A 14,920-nucleotide genomic window follows, 5' to 3' on the forward strand; every position below is an offset into this window, starting at 1 on the left:
TTTCTCGGACGGCCCCTCTTCTTCTTGGAACGCCTCACACGCGGCGCAGCAGCCGCAGCTCCTTCTCCTCCTCCTTCTTCTTCTGCCGGCACCGAGGCATCACACCCAGCCTTCTAGGAGAGATCCATGTCCTCGGCGGCGGCATCATCGCCACCCAGCCTGTCTCCCACCGAGCTGAGGCCCGAGCTAGGGGACCTCCCTGGCCCTGTGGCTTCAGGCTTGCCATCTCCGTCCTTCTCTGCCTCCTCCTGCTGCTGCTGCTCTTCCTGCTCTTCATGCTGCTCTGTCGTTTCTCGCGGCGGATGTGCTGGTTCCGGCGCTCGTTGGGATATCCATTCGCTGATGCTCGTTATGGGCCCGCCTTCGACGAGGATTTCGTTGCTGTCGGTCGATTTGCCAAAGATGGTGCCTTGCCACTTTGCATCGTCACCAGTCTTGCTGTGCTTCTTTTTGAGGGCTAAGCAAAAGAACATTAGTCAACCATACCAGGGCCAAAAAAAAGAAAAAAAAAGAAGAGAGATCATCACTAGAAAGGAAATCAAAAAGATGCATAAGAGCGCGCGAAACTCACCCGCCAAATAATCCGTAGCATCGCTCTCCGTATCGCCGCTCCCCATCTCCATCATCTCCTTCATGCGCGGGCCCGTGAACCAGCCGATAAACTCCTCGACGCCCCGCATGTCCTCCTCGCGCCGCCACGCCTGGTCCGGCAGCAGGGCGCCGACCTCCTGCAGCGCCATCCGCACGTCCACCACGTCGTAGTCGCCCGCGTCGCCGTGGTTGTTGGCCGCGTTGCCCGCCGTCTTCTCGCACAGCAGCGTCAGGTACCGCGCCGCAATGTCCGTCAGCGTGTCGAGCACCGCCGGGCGCGTGCTGTGGTAGCCCGTCGCGCGGAGGATCTGGAGGATCGAGGGCCGGAGGAAGGCGTGGAACATGGAGGGCGGGCGAGCCATGGCGGGCTGTTTGATGAAAGACGGAGTAGTATGGCTGAGCAAAAGAAAATAGAGAAGAGAAGAAGAGAAGAAGAAGAAGGGGAAAGAAAAGCAACAGCCGTCCAATTTGTGCTGCGAGAGGCGCTACAAGGATCGTTCAGCTTGTCGCATGTGCTCTGCAGGACGTCATCGGCTCTGTCGCACTGGATTTCTCGCACAGCGCATGTTCGCCTGTGATTGTATGCCGTGCGCAGGTTCCGTTTCGAGGTGCGAGGCGAAGGGAGAGCAGCGCTTTTCGCAGAGGTTGAGACAGCCGTCTTGTCGTCTGCCGGGTAGAGCTTGTCAAAAGTGAAGCTAGATTCAGTCTCGCAGGTGAATTGAGATTCAGACCAGCTCCAATAGTAGCTAGAGAAATCCGCACAGTGTTACAAAGTATCAAGTGGATTTGACACTGTATGTGGTCCGATTGAGAAGAGAAGGCTTGAGTCACATCTGCTCCCCTTCATCTCTCGATCACTCCTCACAGACCTGGTGAATTGAATGAGCATTGCTATTTTGAACAAGTCAAAAGGTCCAACCATTGCCAGAATGCAATTGCTACGCACAAGTAAAAAAAAGAAAGAAAGAAAACGCAAAAAAGCCGCCTGATGCTTCACACGTTCCACAAGCATTTATCATACATGCGCCAAACTCAACATGCGAGGGTCAACATACAATAAACCAACCAGAATAGCGAATACAGAGTGGAATCTACTTAGTTTTGTTCAGAGATCCCACTGTACTTGTTGATCCAGTCCAACACCTCCCTGTGCCAGACGAGAGAATTCTCCGGCTTGAGCACCCACTGTGTTCGACGCTGTTAGCATGTATGCCCTCATTCTCTTGCCATGGTACCGGTCCTCATGACTTACGTGATGCTCATCCGGGAACATGAGAAACTTGCTCGGCACGCCGCGAGCCTGCAGAACGTTGAACATGGCCAGACCCTCTGAGATGGGCAGACGATAGTCGAGCTCGTTATGAATGACCTGTAAGCCCGAACAGTTCAGCCAAGCTCCTCTGGAAAGTTCGTCAAGTGCTACCGATGCCAGCTTACCAGTTGCGGCGTGGCCCAGTTTCCAACGTGCTTTGCTGGATCCCACTTCTCGTAGCCCTCTCTGTTCTCCCAGAGGGCGCCGCCAAAGTCGTGCTCCGGGAAGAAGAGCTCCTCTGTGGACCACTGGTTCAAGGTCGAGAAGACGCCATCGTGGCACACCAATGCCTTGAACTTCCGTCCGAGGTCATGGCCCTGGATCCAATCTGGTAACCAGTTAGAGCAAATCTTCTCACGCACCTACATGCTTGGGATAGACTTACTGATCATGTAGCCGCCATAAGACGCGCCGAGAGCTACTGCTCTGGTCGTGTCAACGTAGCTCACGTGTCTCTCCAAGTACTCAAAGCACTTGACCAGGTCGCTGTAAGGGTCACCTCCCCAGTTGTTCCGGATGGCATCGGTGTGGTCTTGGCCATAGCCCGTGCTGCCAGTTGGATTGGGGGCCACCACCACATAGCCTTGCTCAGCAAAGACGGCCGGGTTCCAGCGAGTGCTCCAGTCGTCTCCCCAAGCTCCCTGAGGTCCACCATGAATGAAGAAGGCCAAAGGATACTTCTTGGACGAGTCGAATGTCGAGGGCAGGGTCACCAGCGCGTGGATGCGGTAGCCCTTGGCACCGGGGAACCAAATCTCTTGGCACTGCGACTTGTTCAAAGAAAAGGTCTTACCTTGCTTTGAACTGGACGAGATGACGGTGATGGATTTGGTGGCAGGATCTAGGATGGAGTAGTTGGAGCTTTCGACCCGCGATCTTGTCGTGATCAACAGAGACGAGCCGTTTCCGAGGACCCTTGCCTCGGCCACGGAGCCGTCGTCGTGGATAGGAGTGGGGAGTGCCTTGGCCTCCAATGGCGATGACGGCAGTTTCCAGAGGACGACTCGAGCGTGCTTCTCGGCCGCAACATACAGCTCCTTGTCGTCATGGCTCCAGATGAGCCAATCGGGCTTAAAGTCCCAGCCGCCCTTGCCATCCTCCGTCGCGTAAAACTCTTGAACGTTGCTCAAGTCGGTGACGTCTGGGATCAGCAAGAGTCTCGTCTTGTCGGCCTCGTATTGCTGTGATTTCATGCGTAGAAAAGCTACCTGTTTTCCATCACTCGAAAAGACGGGAGAGAGCGAATAGCCTTGCAACGTCCCCGTCTTGACGATCTGGGGGAAGGTCGGCTTGTCCAGGTATGAATGCAGCGGAACAAAGTAGAGGTCAGACTTGGTCGTTCTCGCAGGGTTCAGGTCCGGATCCTTTGCAACGAAGACAATGCCGGTCGAGGATACGTCAAAATCACCGGTGCCTCCAAAGGGGGGCACGGGAGAATGAAGCCGCGTGCCGGCCAGGAGGTTGGTGAGCTCCGAGTTCCCAAGCGTCCACTTGCCGTCGGCCTTCTCGAGTTGGCCGTACCAGAGCGAGTTCTTGTTCTCAGTGTTCCAGGAGTCCCAGTGCCGTGCAAAGAGGGACGTGTAGATCTTGGCCGACGTGTAAGTCTTTGGTTCCGCAGCCGGGCTGTACATGCGTCCATCGGGAGTCGTCAGAGCAGCGCAGCAGAAGGCCACCTTGTCTGCGGACAGCGGCTTGGCCTTGAGGCTGTTGATGCTGCCGCCGAAGCGCTGGATGGTGTTTGACCTTTGGATTGCAGCTAGTTAGTACTGTGCAGAGACCCATCACAATCCGGTCTCACAACAAGAAATCAAGATCAACTTACTCTTTTGGATTCAAGACATGCTGCGCCACCAGGGCCGAAGCACCGTGGTCGAGGCTCTTGACATAGGCAATCTCCTGCTCGGCGATCCAGATCGGTTCGCTGGCCGCGGCGTCTTCGGAGACGAGATGCGATGTTCCTTCATTGATGTTGAGGACGCGGATCTGCGACGTCTTGGAGTGGGAGTCGAAGGAGTATGTCGAGACCTGGGCAGAGGAGCGTCAGCCAGCTGCCTCCACTTCAATTGGACCATCGTGATTCAATACAGCCAGATCTCCATCAGATTGTCAAGCCGATCCAACTCACCGTGTACAGGACCAGCTCGCCCGTGGCATTGGGCACGCCCGGGGAGCGCCGCGGCGCCGCGAGGAGAACCTCTGGTGTGAATTTCTGGGCCGTGACGGTCATCATCAAGGGCTGCTCATCGACGGCAGATGGTAAGAAAATAGTAGAGAAATAATGAAAAGAGAATCCTAAAAGGGTGTCAAAGATGCCGCCTCCCGGACCGTGTCCCTCAAGGTGCAATCACTGGCGCGCTGTCGTCTAATTGATTCAATGCCTATCCGTCACATCATGCGAGCAGCCCCAATGGCTAAAGCCCACCAACAGCCCCCCAGAGGAAAGCGACCCCTCACTGTAACCCCGCATTCTCTTTACGTGTAGTAGTACCCGACTGTAGTACTACTAGCGAGTACTAAGGTAGCTGAGAGTTCCACTGTCGGGGAACCTTTCCCAGAGTCTTACAGGTAGGTAGTTCAGCTCTTCTCGATATGCAACAATATGGTGAGCTGACAGGGACTTTTTGTAGCACGGCTTGAGACTCTGGGGGGTTTTACATGTCATCACTCTGGAAACTCAGCGGTAGGCCCAGTTCAATCCTACAACTCTCTTTCAATATCACTAGTGAAGAAGATGGCAATCATTCAAGTATGTTGCTAACTGGCTCCTCTATTAGATATTTCCACATCACTTTATGAAGGTCATACTACTACTTGTAGGCCGCTGGCAGCGTACTAGTATTGACTCTTCTTAGACGATTGACCAGCATCGACTTCGGACCTACAGATCGTTCATTACCTTACCTACCTTACTCAAGGACGTGCCAACCTGCCGAGCTATCATTCTAGAAGTTCGACTTCGCTCCCCCTACTACGGTGCTGTGCTGTCACTTATCAACCTGCAGGCCCGCGATCCAGGATCGTCCACTAGATAGATACTAGAGAATGTGATGTTATTTCTCCCCCTCGACGCCTGTTGGAAGAGCCACCATAGGATGGGTTGCCGTCACCGACCAAGCACAGCAACTACCTACCTATGCAACTATGTCTCTCAATAAGACATTAGGAGATACATTTTTGCAAAGAGTACCAAAGTAGTAAGTATTTGGGCGGAACATTGCCCAGTCTTCGTTATGTTTCCGGTATATTGCCGCCATCTTTCCATCTCTCCTGAAACAAAGTCTCCTGCCAAATTGCTCGACGCCCTAACGCCGTATGTTGTATCCCTACCTAAAATCCCAGACCCTCATAGGAACGCCTTTCATGTGTCGCTTCACTCTCTCCTCTCGCGGCTACAGTGCCGCAGCAAAGAAAGAAAAAAGACCCTTGTCCCAGTTGAATAATCTCAATTACCAAAACTTCCCCATCCTTACTTCCTTGATGCCCCAAAATTCGTCCGTTTCTTGTTCGTCTGCGCGTCATTCTCACTATCTTCCGTGTCCCTCTTCTTCGTCTTGCTCGCCTTGCTCCCGCCCGCCGACGTCGGCGTTGGACCACTCGATCCGCTATCCCGGAAAGTCGTCGAAAGCGGCGTCGGCGCAGGCGTCGAACCTACTGATCCCGGAGTCGAAGAGTCCTGACAAACGAAGCACGAAAATGTCAGAAAACTGCGCCCGAGTATCTCATAAGAAGAGTCCCCCCCTCCCGATAGCCAGAAACTTTGCGTTTTGCTCAGTCCCAAAACTTACCCCATTATTCGGTCGGTATGATATCGACGAGCGCGAGAAGACGCGGTTCTGCTCGGCGGGACCCGTCTTGCGCCGCTGGGCAGCCGCTCCACTCGTGCCCTTCATGTAGTTGTCGAAGCCCGTGATGATGTTGCCGTTGGGCGTGCTGTCGAGGTACGCGGATTCCTTCTGGATGATGCTCTCCTCCATCGCAGCCTATGCGCAATCCCCATCGTTTAGCCCCTCCGCATCATAACCCACGGCGAGAATAAACCAAAAAGAGCGCCATAAAGCACGCCACATAGGGGGATAAAACTCACCAGACGGCGCTCCAGCTGCCTGCGCCGGTCGACCAAGTCTCGCACGCGCGCCTGCGCCTTCTTGTATTCCGCCATGGTGGGCGGCGCCTCGCTCGGTCGGGATGTGGTTGCTTGCTTCTTGTCCGCCATGCGCCAGCGCTTTTGCCTCGGACGGTTATCGATACGATGGTGATGCCGACGTCAAGTTGGCGGATGGAACCGAAGTCGCGCCTGGTGTTCTTGATGATGCAGCTTTGGTGTTTTCATGCGACGGCTCTGATCGTGTTGGTAGGTACCGGGTCCTAACCTGAAACGGGCTGGGGGGCATGATCGAAACCAAAGGCGCTAAGCCTAAAAAGTCGCAGCACATGTTAAGCAGATGCACAAGAGCAGCAGTTCACCAAATCTCAGATCATCCTGTTCAAGCACTAAGAGACTATTCAATACCGAGCAGGTATACGCTCTTAACGCCATTCCATTTCTACCTATTTCTATTGATTCAAGCATAGCGTGAGCAGTAATTGCAGAAATTAGCAACTATAGGATGTGGTAGCCTTAGCATATTGCATTGATGCCGTTCAGTTGGTCTCGGTTCTTCACAGTAAGGATGATGCGCTTTCTTCTTTGCTTTCCAATACATACTTCTCCTAGAGACGAGATTCAACAGCAGTTAGCCTCAGTTATTGATGTGGGCGCCTATATCAGAGGTTCTCGTCTGCTTATCCCATAGTGCAAATGCTCGCTAGCAAGTATGCTGGTGCGGCGGTGACCTTACGCCTCATCAAGCACCATTCAGCCAAAGTCAGCGAGAAGTTCTAGTGGCCACTCTTTCCACCCTCAGGCCAGGGGCTTACCACACCTCTTGGTCGACGATAGCCAAGTAGCATAGCTAAGAGTTCGGAGCACGCGGTTCATCTTCCAAAATATCAGCCGATTTGCCACGGTTTGATGGAGACGAGGGCGCAGAGGAGCTATTGCGTCTCTTTCTGTCAGAATCCTTGCCCTTTGCTAAGGCTTCATCTTCTTCATGGTGGCGACTATCACGCCGTTGGCGACCATGTGGGCGTCGTGGGGGAGAACCTGACCCAAGGCTATCAGCGGATCGATCACGGCTGCGGCTGCGGCTGCGGCTGCGAGATCCCGAGGAGCTCCGCGAACGGGACGATGGCGAGGTTGAATAACGTCTTCTGCGCTCTCCTGACCGACTTCGAGAGACAGATTGCCGTCTCCGCTTTGGTGGAGGTGAGACGCGTTCCGAGGATTGTGAACGTCGGCGTCGAGCATCTCGGCGGTCCCTTCCGTTGCGTGAATGCCGCCTCGGTCGGTAGGCATCACCGCGAGGAGACCTAGATCTCTTCCTAGAGTCTCTATATCGGGCTGACTGTCCTTTGCGGCGTGGAGGGCTTCGAGAGCTCCGATCACTGCGGGACGAACTGCTGCTTCGAGAGCGGGATCGGTCTGACGCTGACTCGGACGGTGAGCGACTCCGTCGCCGCTGCCAGCCACGGTCGCGACCCCGGCCGCCTCGAGCCCTCGGGACATAGCTGTCCCGCCTATACGAGTCACCGGAAGCGCGGTGCCGAGGCTCGGGCGAACGTGATCTGTTCCCACCCCAGCCATGACCTCCTCTTCCACGGCCTTCGGAGGCCCGATCCCCACGGCGTGCAAATCGATCACCTCTATCGTTTGCTCGATCTCGACGATCTCGATCTTTTAGTTCGCCAACTTCCCGGTCCCGACGGTCAAAGTCGTCGCGACGTTTTCGTGCATTCTCAGCGGCTCTGTCGGCTTCGATCTAGTAGAACTGTCAGAACAAGGGACCAAGCGGAGTTGTTCCTCCAAAGGTTGACGAGGTACGAACTTTTTCCTGCATAAGCTCAAGCTTCTTGGCTTCCAGTAGCTCTTTGGGCACGCCTTGAGGGTTGCCTTGTGCGCTCAACAGCAGCTTCCAGAGCTCCTTGCAGAACGGGCCGGTATCCTTGTCTAGAAATCCGGTAAGTTGTATTTGTAGCGATTTGATGTCGGGCTGGTGTCCGGACAGTCAGTATGGATAATCGATGGAGTCGGGGCAACAGAAGAAAGATTGAAGCGTACATATCTAGGTCCGTCAATCAGATTGAAGCACAGCTCAATTACGACGTCGTCTTCATTGCCCAGGATCTCTGATATTCTGTTGGCAATCCATCTGTGAGGTTGGGCGTCAGTACTACAATTCGGGGGACCCGCGATAAGGCTTGTCGGGGGCCGGTGACAAACTTTTTTATGACCTGCAGGTTGACCTTTTGCATGTCAACCTTTTGGCTGAACTCGGGAGGAAACTTGGTCGACTTGAGAAGTCGGGCATCTCCTGCGGATGCCATTGCGGCCTCTGTCACGAGAATTGAAAGGGAGAAGGGACAAAAAGCTCACGGGCACGCGTCAACGAGAGAAGCGAAGTTGGCAGAATGAAGAGCCGGGGAGGATTATGTTAGCAGTGTGACGTCTGTGCTTGCCGGTTCTCAGTTGGGAAAAGAGCCGGAGGAGGTGAGAAATGCGCACGGACCAGTAAAAGGCGGTGCTTGAAGCAGTACCTGTCCAGTACAAGCTTGTCAAGTGCCGCTAGGCTCCCAAGTCGGGCAAGCTCTGCTCTCTTGCAGCAGTTTTCAGCAGCTGCGCACAACTCCTCCGGGTAGCTTACAAGTCCCCTCGAAGTCCCCTCGAACCGGTCGGGCGCCTTCAGCGAGTGCGTAGGCCTCTGCCGTTCCTGGACCCCGCAAAAAAGGCCCCGGGACGGTCGCTGTTGGTGATGACGCCCGCCTGGGCCATAGCTCGAATCTCGCCCAGCTGAGTAAAGCCATCGCCGTTGAGCTTCAATCTTTCTTCCCTCTATTCTCATCTCGAAACTCCCTCCTGCGTGGCAGCTGTCAATATGGACACTCTTCACGCACCAACTGTGCCCTCAGGGCCGACGTCGAATCTCAGCCAGAGGAACGGCGACACGGCCAAGCTGAGCTTTGCGGAGCTCCAGCGGAAGAAGGACGATATGGAGGCAGAACTGAAAGCCCTGGGAAGCGTGCTGGATTCGGTACGAACGCGCCTATCCTGATACGAATCACAACTGCATACAATATTAATCTCATACTAGCATGGCGTTGATATGCAAACGCCGCTCTTGACCAGAGACGGCTTTCCCCGAGCTGATCTCGACGTTGCTCAAAGTATACAAGATCATGGAAACTGCGTGATTCATGAATGAAGTCTAACCATATGCCGGCAGTCCGCACGACAAGAGCGCGAATCATTCGCTTGCGCAATGACTACAAAGAGCTCATGACGAACATAGAAAAGTATCTCCACGATCACTTCGCAAACGTCCAGGACGGGGATGAAGCTCCAAGCACAAATGGAGAAGATCTCCGTATCTTGCCGGACTCTCACACCGAGCAGCTCGATGAGCCGTTTGCAAAGGTCAACACTGTGGCAGCAGGCAGCCCGGCTGAACAGGCCGGCTTACAAGCTGGCGATGAGATTCGCAACTTTGGCTACGTTAACCGATCGAATCATGACGGTCTCAAGAAGGTGGCAGAGTGTGTTATGGGTAACGAAGGGGTATGTCTCACGTCGTCCCTGACCCACTTGCTTGTTTCTAACAATGGCGCATAGCGAAACATTTTCATCCGAGTATCTCGACCTGATGGAGTTGCTCGTCGGCAGGAGCTGAGATTAACTCTGGTCCCCAGGAAAGACTGGGGCGGAAGAGGAATGCTGGGCTGCCACATCTTGCCTCTATAGTCCGTTGTCACTATCGAAGAATTGTGCCACTCGGCAGAGCTGTGATGGGCAGTTGGGTCACGCCTCAGGGAAATGCCGCCAGATAACGCCGAGTGCACGCTGACGAATCGTGGTCCTGTTGTGTTTCATCGAGCGTTTAGGCACCTGTCCGGCGTCATCAAAGGCAGAAGACGGTGTATCAGCCCACGGCATCTTGAGCTTGAGAATGAGCACGGCATGTCGAGTGGGTTGAGTTGGGCATCAGGCAGGCGATGGCAGAGCCGCGGCAACGCCGAGGACGGTTGCGTCATGGCATCGTGTCGGAACCTGAAATCTGGAAGCCGGACAGCTGAAAAGACCTAAACGAAGGGATCGTGAGAAGGATGTCGAGCCATGTTATAGTAAGTATCTACTTAGTAGTGCTACGATGGCAGTCTTACCCTGCACGCAGTGGCTTCCTGAAGCCTCGACCCGTGGTCAAGATGGGACTATGGGTAAAGACGTCATATCATGCAGCTACAGCCTTTTAGGTGATCAGAATGCGATCTCAGTAAGATACCCATCTGTAGGCAATCTCAAGGTGATAGGATTGCATCTTCGTTCAGGTACCTATTCAAAGCTTCATCGGCACGTGGCATAAGAACACTATACGGTAGTAGTAGTACAGTATATTCGTGCTTCTTATGAAATTGAGACATTTTGGAGCAAACGCTCCCTCCACGTTGTTTTATCAACGAACTCTGAATGAAGTAACAATGTATCTACTTTGTGTCTACCTCATACATCAGGTAGCAACACGCTTCCTGGCCGTAGCATTTCGTACACCGCACATTCGTTGGGCTGAGACATTGCACCTCGGCGCTTGCAGCAGCTCTGCATAGGTACAAACACATCTTCTGCCCGGAGCAGACAAAAGCAGGTTTGCGCTACGAAGGACGGAGAAGAAGCCAGAAGAGAGGATGGGCCCAGCTGGCCATGCAGAGCCGAAACGGGCAGGCGGTATAAGCGCAAGCTGCCCTGCAACGAGCTTCACGTCCGTTTTACTGCCCGTCATTCTCGCCTCCCCGGCTGGCGCGGTACTTGGCAGGACCTCCGGCTCTGGGCACAGACGCGCAGAACTAGGCAGGGCGGCGCGCTCGACTCAGGTCGCGGGCAGGTAGCGGAGACGAGGGCGGTGATGTCGAGGGCGGTGATGTCACGTGCGGGCAGCCCACCCCTGGCGACTGAATTTTTCGCTTGATGATGAGAGGCTTGCCTTTTGCTCCCTTGTCTCCAGTCCAGATTCCCCGCCGCCTTCAAAAGAACTCAGCAGGTCAAAGACCGTCCGGAGCAACTTTTCGACGTCCACACCCTCGCGTCCAAAAATCCACAAGGTATGTGCCGTGCCCGACCTATTGCTCCTGTCTCGTGCTGGCCGCCTCCAGTCGTCTCTTGCAGAATCCCTCTTCTGTTCCTCGCTGCGAGCTGCCTGCTGCTACAGGTTCATATGCACCACCAGCCACGCCGTTGCTTGGGCTCAGGATTCGAAATCAGCCAGACTAACGCCATCTCGCAGGACCCCGCCTGTTTACATCACCTCACGCTCGTCGCTAATCACCTCGAGCCGTCAGAATGGCTGAGCAACAGCAGACTCCTACTTTCAAGCTTGTGCTTGTCGGCGACGGTGGTACCGGCAAGGTGTGTGATTCCTTGGTCGCTGGATATCAATCGGCGCTGCATGCAAACGGGATCGGCTTCGAAGACGACGACGCTCCCGCCTGACGTGGCGAACGATGATTTTTTCTCACCTCCCCTCTGGCGATATATGCCTTCGCGTCGACGTCGACCTCTCGCTGACACATCCTTGATGCAATAGACCACCTTCGTCAAGCGCCACTTGACTGGTGAATTCGAGAAGAAGTACATGGCCACCCTCGGTGTCGAGGTTCACCCCCTGGGCTTCACCACCGTGAGTCTTGATACACACCGCCCGCTATTGATGACGCGCTCGGCATACTGACTTGCTGCCAGAACTACGGTCAGATCCAGTTCGACGTGTGGGATACCGCCGGTCAGGAGAAGTTCGGTGGTCTCCGTGATGGTTACTACATCAACGGCCAGTGCGGTATCATCATGTTCGATGTGACATCCCGTATCACTTACAAGAACGTCCCCAACTGGCATCGTAAGTTGCACGCTTTACCCATTTCATACGAGTGGCGTTACTAAACACATGGCATACAGGTGATCTTGTCCGCGTTTGCGAGAACATCCCCATCGTCCTCTGCGGCAACAAGGTCGACGTCAAGGAGCGAAAGGTCAAGGCCAAGACCATCACCTTCCACCGAAAGAAGAACCTCCAGTACTACGACATCTCCGCCAAGTCCAACTACAACTTCGAGAAGCCTTTCCTGTGGCTGGCCCGCAAGCTCGTTGGCAACCCCGCTCTGGTTAGTACTCCCACTCCGAGCCAAACCTGATGTGTCCTGTAACATTGCGCTGACTGGCTGTTGTAGGAGTTCGTTGCCGCCCCTGCCTTGGCTCCTCCCACCGCCCAGGTTGACGAGGCCCTCCTGGCCCAGTACAAGAAGGAGATGGACGATGCCGCCGCTCTGCCGCTGCCCGGTGAGCTGTCTGACGACGATCTGTAAACGATTCGACGGCGGCGAAAAGTGCTTTGTTTGATGATGCTGGGATATCCCGGATTACGAGGAGAGAAGCCATCGGCAGCTGGAATGACCGTTTATGATAAAGGAAAGGAGATATCCGAGCTTACGGGAGCTCGGTAGGAGAGGGCAAGGACATGACCTTGATACCTCGTCGGTGGTAGATTATTTGGGGCGTCGCCGCAGGGAGCTGTGGCAAAACCTAACCTAGCTAGACTTTTTTCATATTAAAGACACCTTTTTCGTACCACCATACCTGCGTTCATTTGGCCTCTGCCACGAGATGTGCAGACCCTTCCAAGTTATGAGATGTACTATAAAGGTGCAGTGAACTATCAAGCGTGAAGAAATGGCAACTAATGCTGATGCAACATTATGTAGACATACTGCAGACGTTATCTGGAGATTTGATACCGACTCGGGCATTTGTGATCTTCGCAGAAATCTCACCTACAGGGAGTAGCCCAAAAGCGACAAGAGACAAGCATATATCACCTGCGTAAAGCCATCAGATCTGCAAGAAACAGCCCATCCGGCCAGTCACACCTGGGCTAACAAGGTCACCTTGCCCACCATATGGCAACAGGTGTGGCTCGCCAGCTCAAAGCTTAGCATGCATATGATGTGAACAGCTATCAAAGCTCAAGGGGACGTTTGTGTTCTGGAAGTCCAGACGTTTTGTTTCTAGCCTAGTAGTGGTAAAGGGTATGTAATCTTTGGGGAGTTGTCATCCTTTTTTACATTGAATCACTAATGCCCATGCCTGTCTATCCTACTCCAACTTACCTACTAAGTATGTATAATAGTGCTATAGCTACGATTGAAACAACTTGAGGGTTACTGAAGAGCTGGCGAACAAAAGACACTTGAACATTTAGCCAAGTTGAGAGCTCATTGAAGCTGGATTACCAGTTCGGGGGCCGGTTTGGATCATGGCGGACAGCGAGACATCTGGACTCTTGGGTGGAATGCATATCTGACAACGCATTCATGTCGGAGGAGCTCCGTAGGACTCCATAGTGAACTGACGAGCAGTGATCCTACATGGACAGCCCCTTGTCGTTATGCCATTCGCCTTGTCGTTATGCCATTCGCCTTGTCTTTATGCCATTCGCCTTGTCTTGGCTGAACTTGGAGACTTCGTACTTGATATGCTGCACCCCTATACGTATGCCTGGAGGGTGTTGATGCGTTGATAATGGGCTGCTTTCCTAGCCTTTGAAGGAATCAAGCCGGACTACGCAAGTGAACAAGGCGGGAAGGCCCTTATGGCATAATTCGAGCATAACGATGCCTTTAACAACCCAAAGTATGTACTTCAAGCAGGATACCAATATGTAAGCAGGAGGATGATGCAGATTGAGAAGTTCAACAGTCTACTGCACCGAAGAACCAGAATCATGGCCGAAAAGAGATGAAGAAAAGCAGCCGAAGCAAGCAAAGAACGGGTTGGGCATGCGAGTAACAGTCTGTAGCGGGCTCGGGGAAAGTGGACGTTGTTTCTTTCGACAAGGGTATTACTCTTCAACTGCGGTGAGAGAGAGCAAGAAGCAGAATAGCTGTGGCTGGAGGAAGATGCAGGACGCATGTACGTACACTTTGTCGGACGGGGCTTTGACACGTACGACGTGTTGATGTGGATGTTGCTTGTACTTGCAGGTTGGTGGGAGCACATTGGGAATTGTCAGGTGGAAAATAGGAACCCGGACAAGGGGCGGCAAGGGAACCGAGTTTGGTCATGTAAGTTGAGTTTGCAGTGCATACATGTCGATGTACGGACGGAACTGGGTCGGTAGGTAGGTGGGTATGGGGGACACTGGAGAGATAGTACTCGTAAGCTGTCTTGCTCGAGGAAGAGTGATAGTGAGGATATTGGCGGGTATACAACTGTAGTGTGTTGAGCTTCAAGAGAGTGTACTTCTCTCTCTTCCTTACGAGACTCTGTCCATCATAACTCGCCCTGTGAGAGTAGACACCCAAGTGAAGAGAGAGGGGCGTGTCAGGTGAGGCCCAAGCAAGAGACAGCAGACAAGCCAAAAAGGCGGAAAGGCATTCAATTAATCGTACATAGGGCCTTTGGGCTTGGACGAGTCTGCCGAGGCCAGCGCATACAAGTAGCATTGGGCACGTCTGCTTCGTCCGCTGAAGAGGCTGGCACGAGTCGGCCGAGCCCATGATGGGGCCAATGGCACAGCTTCAGTGTACGCCGAATGTGTGCGAGTACATGTGCAGCGATGCAGGATGATACTGCGTTAGTCCTTGTAGGGACACTTGCCTGTATGCATCTTGAAGGCGGTCAAGAGGTCTAGGATGAATGGAAGCTCCGAGTCGACGTCTTCCTATTGGATGTGGAGAGAGGGAGACGGAGAGAAAGAGAGAGAGAGAGAGAGAGGAAGAGAGTTGTCAAGGCGTTGGGTGTCTATAGAGAGACCCTTGATGCAGTCAGGCTGATTCTGAGCATGCCGACTTGAAGTCTGTTTGGCTGGATGCAGCAAGAGTCTTCAACGTATGCGTGACCGTGACCAGTTCACGTACATAGTCGTACTTGGCATCTCACCA

General features: G+C 53.7%; 6 protein-coding genes across 6 annotated transcripts; 2 read left to right on the plus strand and 4 right to left on the minus strand.

Moving 5' to 3' along the window:
• Positions 1-113: 113 nt before the first annotated feature.
• On the minus strand, positions 114-953 carry BBK36DRAFT_1159076 (hypothetical protein; the record flags this gene model as incomplete). The annotated part of the gene is made up of 2 exons (XM_024894165.1): positions 114-457; positions 572-953. 2 exons carry the CDS (start codon positions 951-953, stop codon positions 114-116), a joined length of 726 nt encoding a protein of 241 aa, XP_024750458.1.
• Positions 954-1,622: 669 nt separating this feature from the next.
• On the minus strand, positions 1,623-4,181 carry BBK36DRAFT_1135286 (hypothetical protein). The gene is made up of 7 exons (XM_024892587.1): positions 4,029-4,181; positions 3,726-3,928; positions 2,289-3,646; positions 2,029-2,231; positions 1,844-1,960; positions 1,687-1,776; positions 1,623-1,656 (listed from the first exon to the last, which is right to left on the minus strand). Exons 1-6 carry the CDS (start codon positions 4,128-4,130, stop codon positions 1,687-1,689), a joined length of 2,073 nt encoding a protein of 690 aa, XP_024750459.1. The 5' UTR covers positions 4,131-4,181; the 3' UTR covers positions 1,623-1,656.
• A 1,188-nt stretch (positions 4,182-5,369) lies between these two features.
• BBK36DRAFT_4277 (NuA4-domain-containing protein) lies at positions 5,370-6,062 on the minus strand (the record flags this gene model as incomplete). The annotated part of the gene is made up of 3 exons (XM_024898070.1): positions 5,370-5,576; positions 5,689-5,883; positions 5,988-6,062. The coding sequence occupies 3 exons, from the start codon at positions 6,060-6,062 to the stop codon at positions 5,370-5,372; spliced, it is 477 nt and encodes a 158-aa protein (XP_024750460.1).
• A 1,711-nt stretch (positions 6,063-7,773) lies between these two features.
• On the minus strand, positions 7,774-8,326 carry BBK36DRAFT_1199727 (PWI domain-containing protein; the record flags this gene model as incomplete). Its single annotated transcript, XM_024897098.1, has 3 exons — positions 7,774-7,992; positions 8,061-8,151; positions 8,223-8,326. 3 exons carry the CDS (start codon positions 8,324-8,326, stop codon positions 7,774-7,776), a joined length of 414 nt encoding a protein of 137 aa, XP_024750461.1.
• A 548-nt stretch (positions 8,327-8,874) lies between these two features.
• Positions 8,875-9,737, plus strand: BBK36DRAFT_1117682 (hypothetical protein; the record flags this gene model as incomplete). The annotated part of the gene is made up of 4 exons (XM_024890385.1): positions 8,875-9,030; positions 9,091-9,163; positions 9,223-9,554; positions 9,609-9,737. 4 exons carry the CDS (start codon positions 8,875-8,877, stop codon positions 9,735-9,737), a joined length of 690 nt encoding a protein of 229 aa, XP_024750462.1.
• A 1,275-nt stretch (positions 9,738-11,012) lies between these two features.
• BBK36DRAFT_1133240 (GTP-binding nuclear protein) lies at positions 11,013-12,639 on the plus strand. Its single transcript, XM_024892077.1, has 7 exons — positions 11,013-11,095; positions 11,144-11,196; positions 11,267-11,393; positions 11,572-11,664; positions 11,727-11,880; positions 11,940-12,145; positions 12,212-12,639. Exons 3-7 carry the CDS (start codon positions 11,328-11,330, stop codon positions 12,344-12,346), a joined length of 654 nt encoding a protein of 217 aa, XP_024750463.1. The 5' UTR covers positions 11,013-11,095; positions 11,144-11,196; positions 11,267-11,327; the 3' UTR covers positions 12,347-12,639.
• The last annotated feature ends 2,281 nt before the right edge of the window (positions 12,640-14,920 follow it).

The sequence above is a fragment of the Trichoderma citrinoviride genome (assembly GCF_003025115.1).
Source record: "Trichoderma citrinoviride strain TUCIM 6016 unplaced genomic scaffold BBK36scaffold_6, whole genome shotgun sequence".
NCBI lineage: Eukaryota > Fungi > Ascomycota > Sordariomycetes > Hypocreales > Hypocreaceae > Trichoderma > Trichoderma citrinoviride.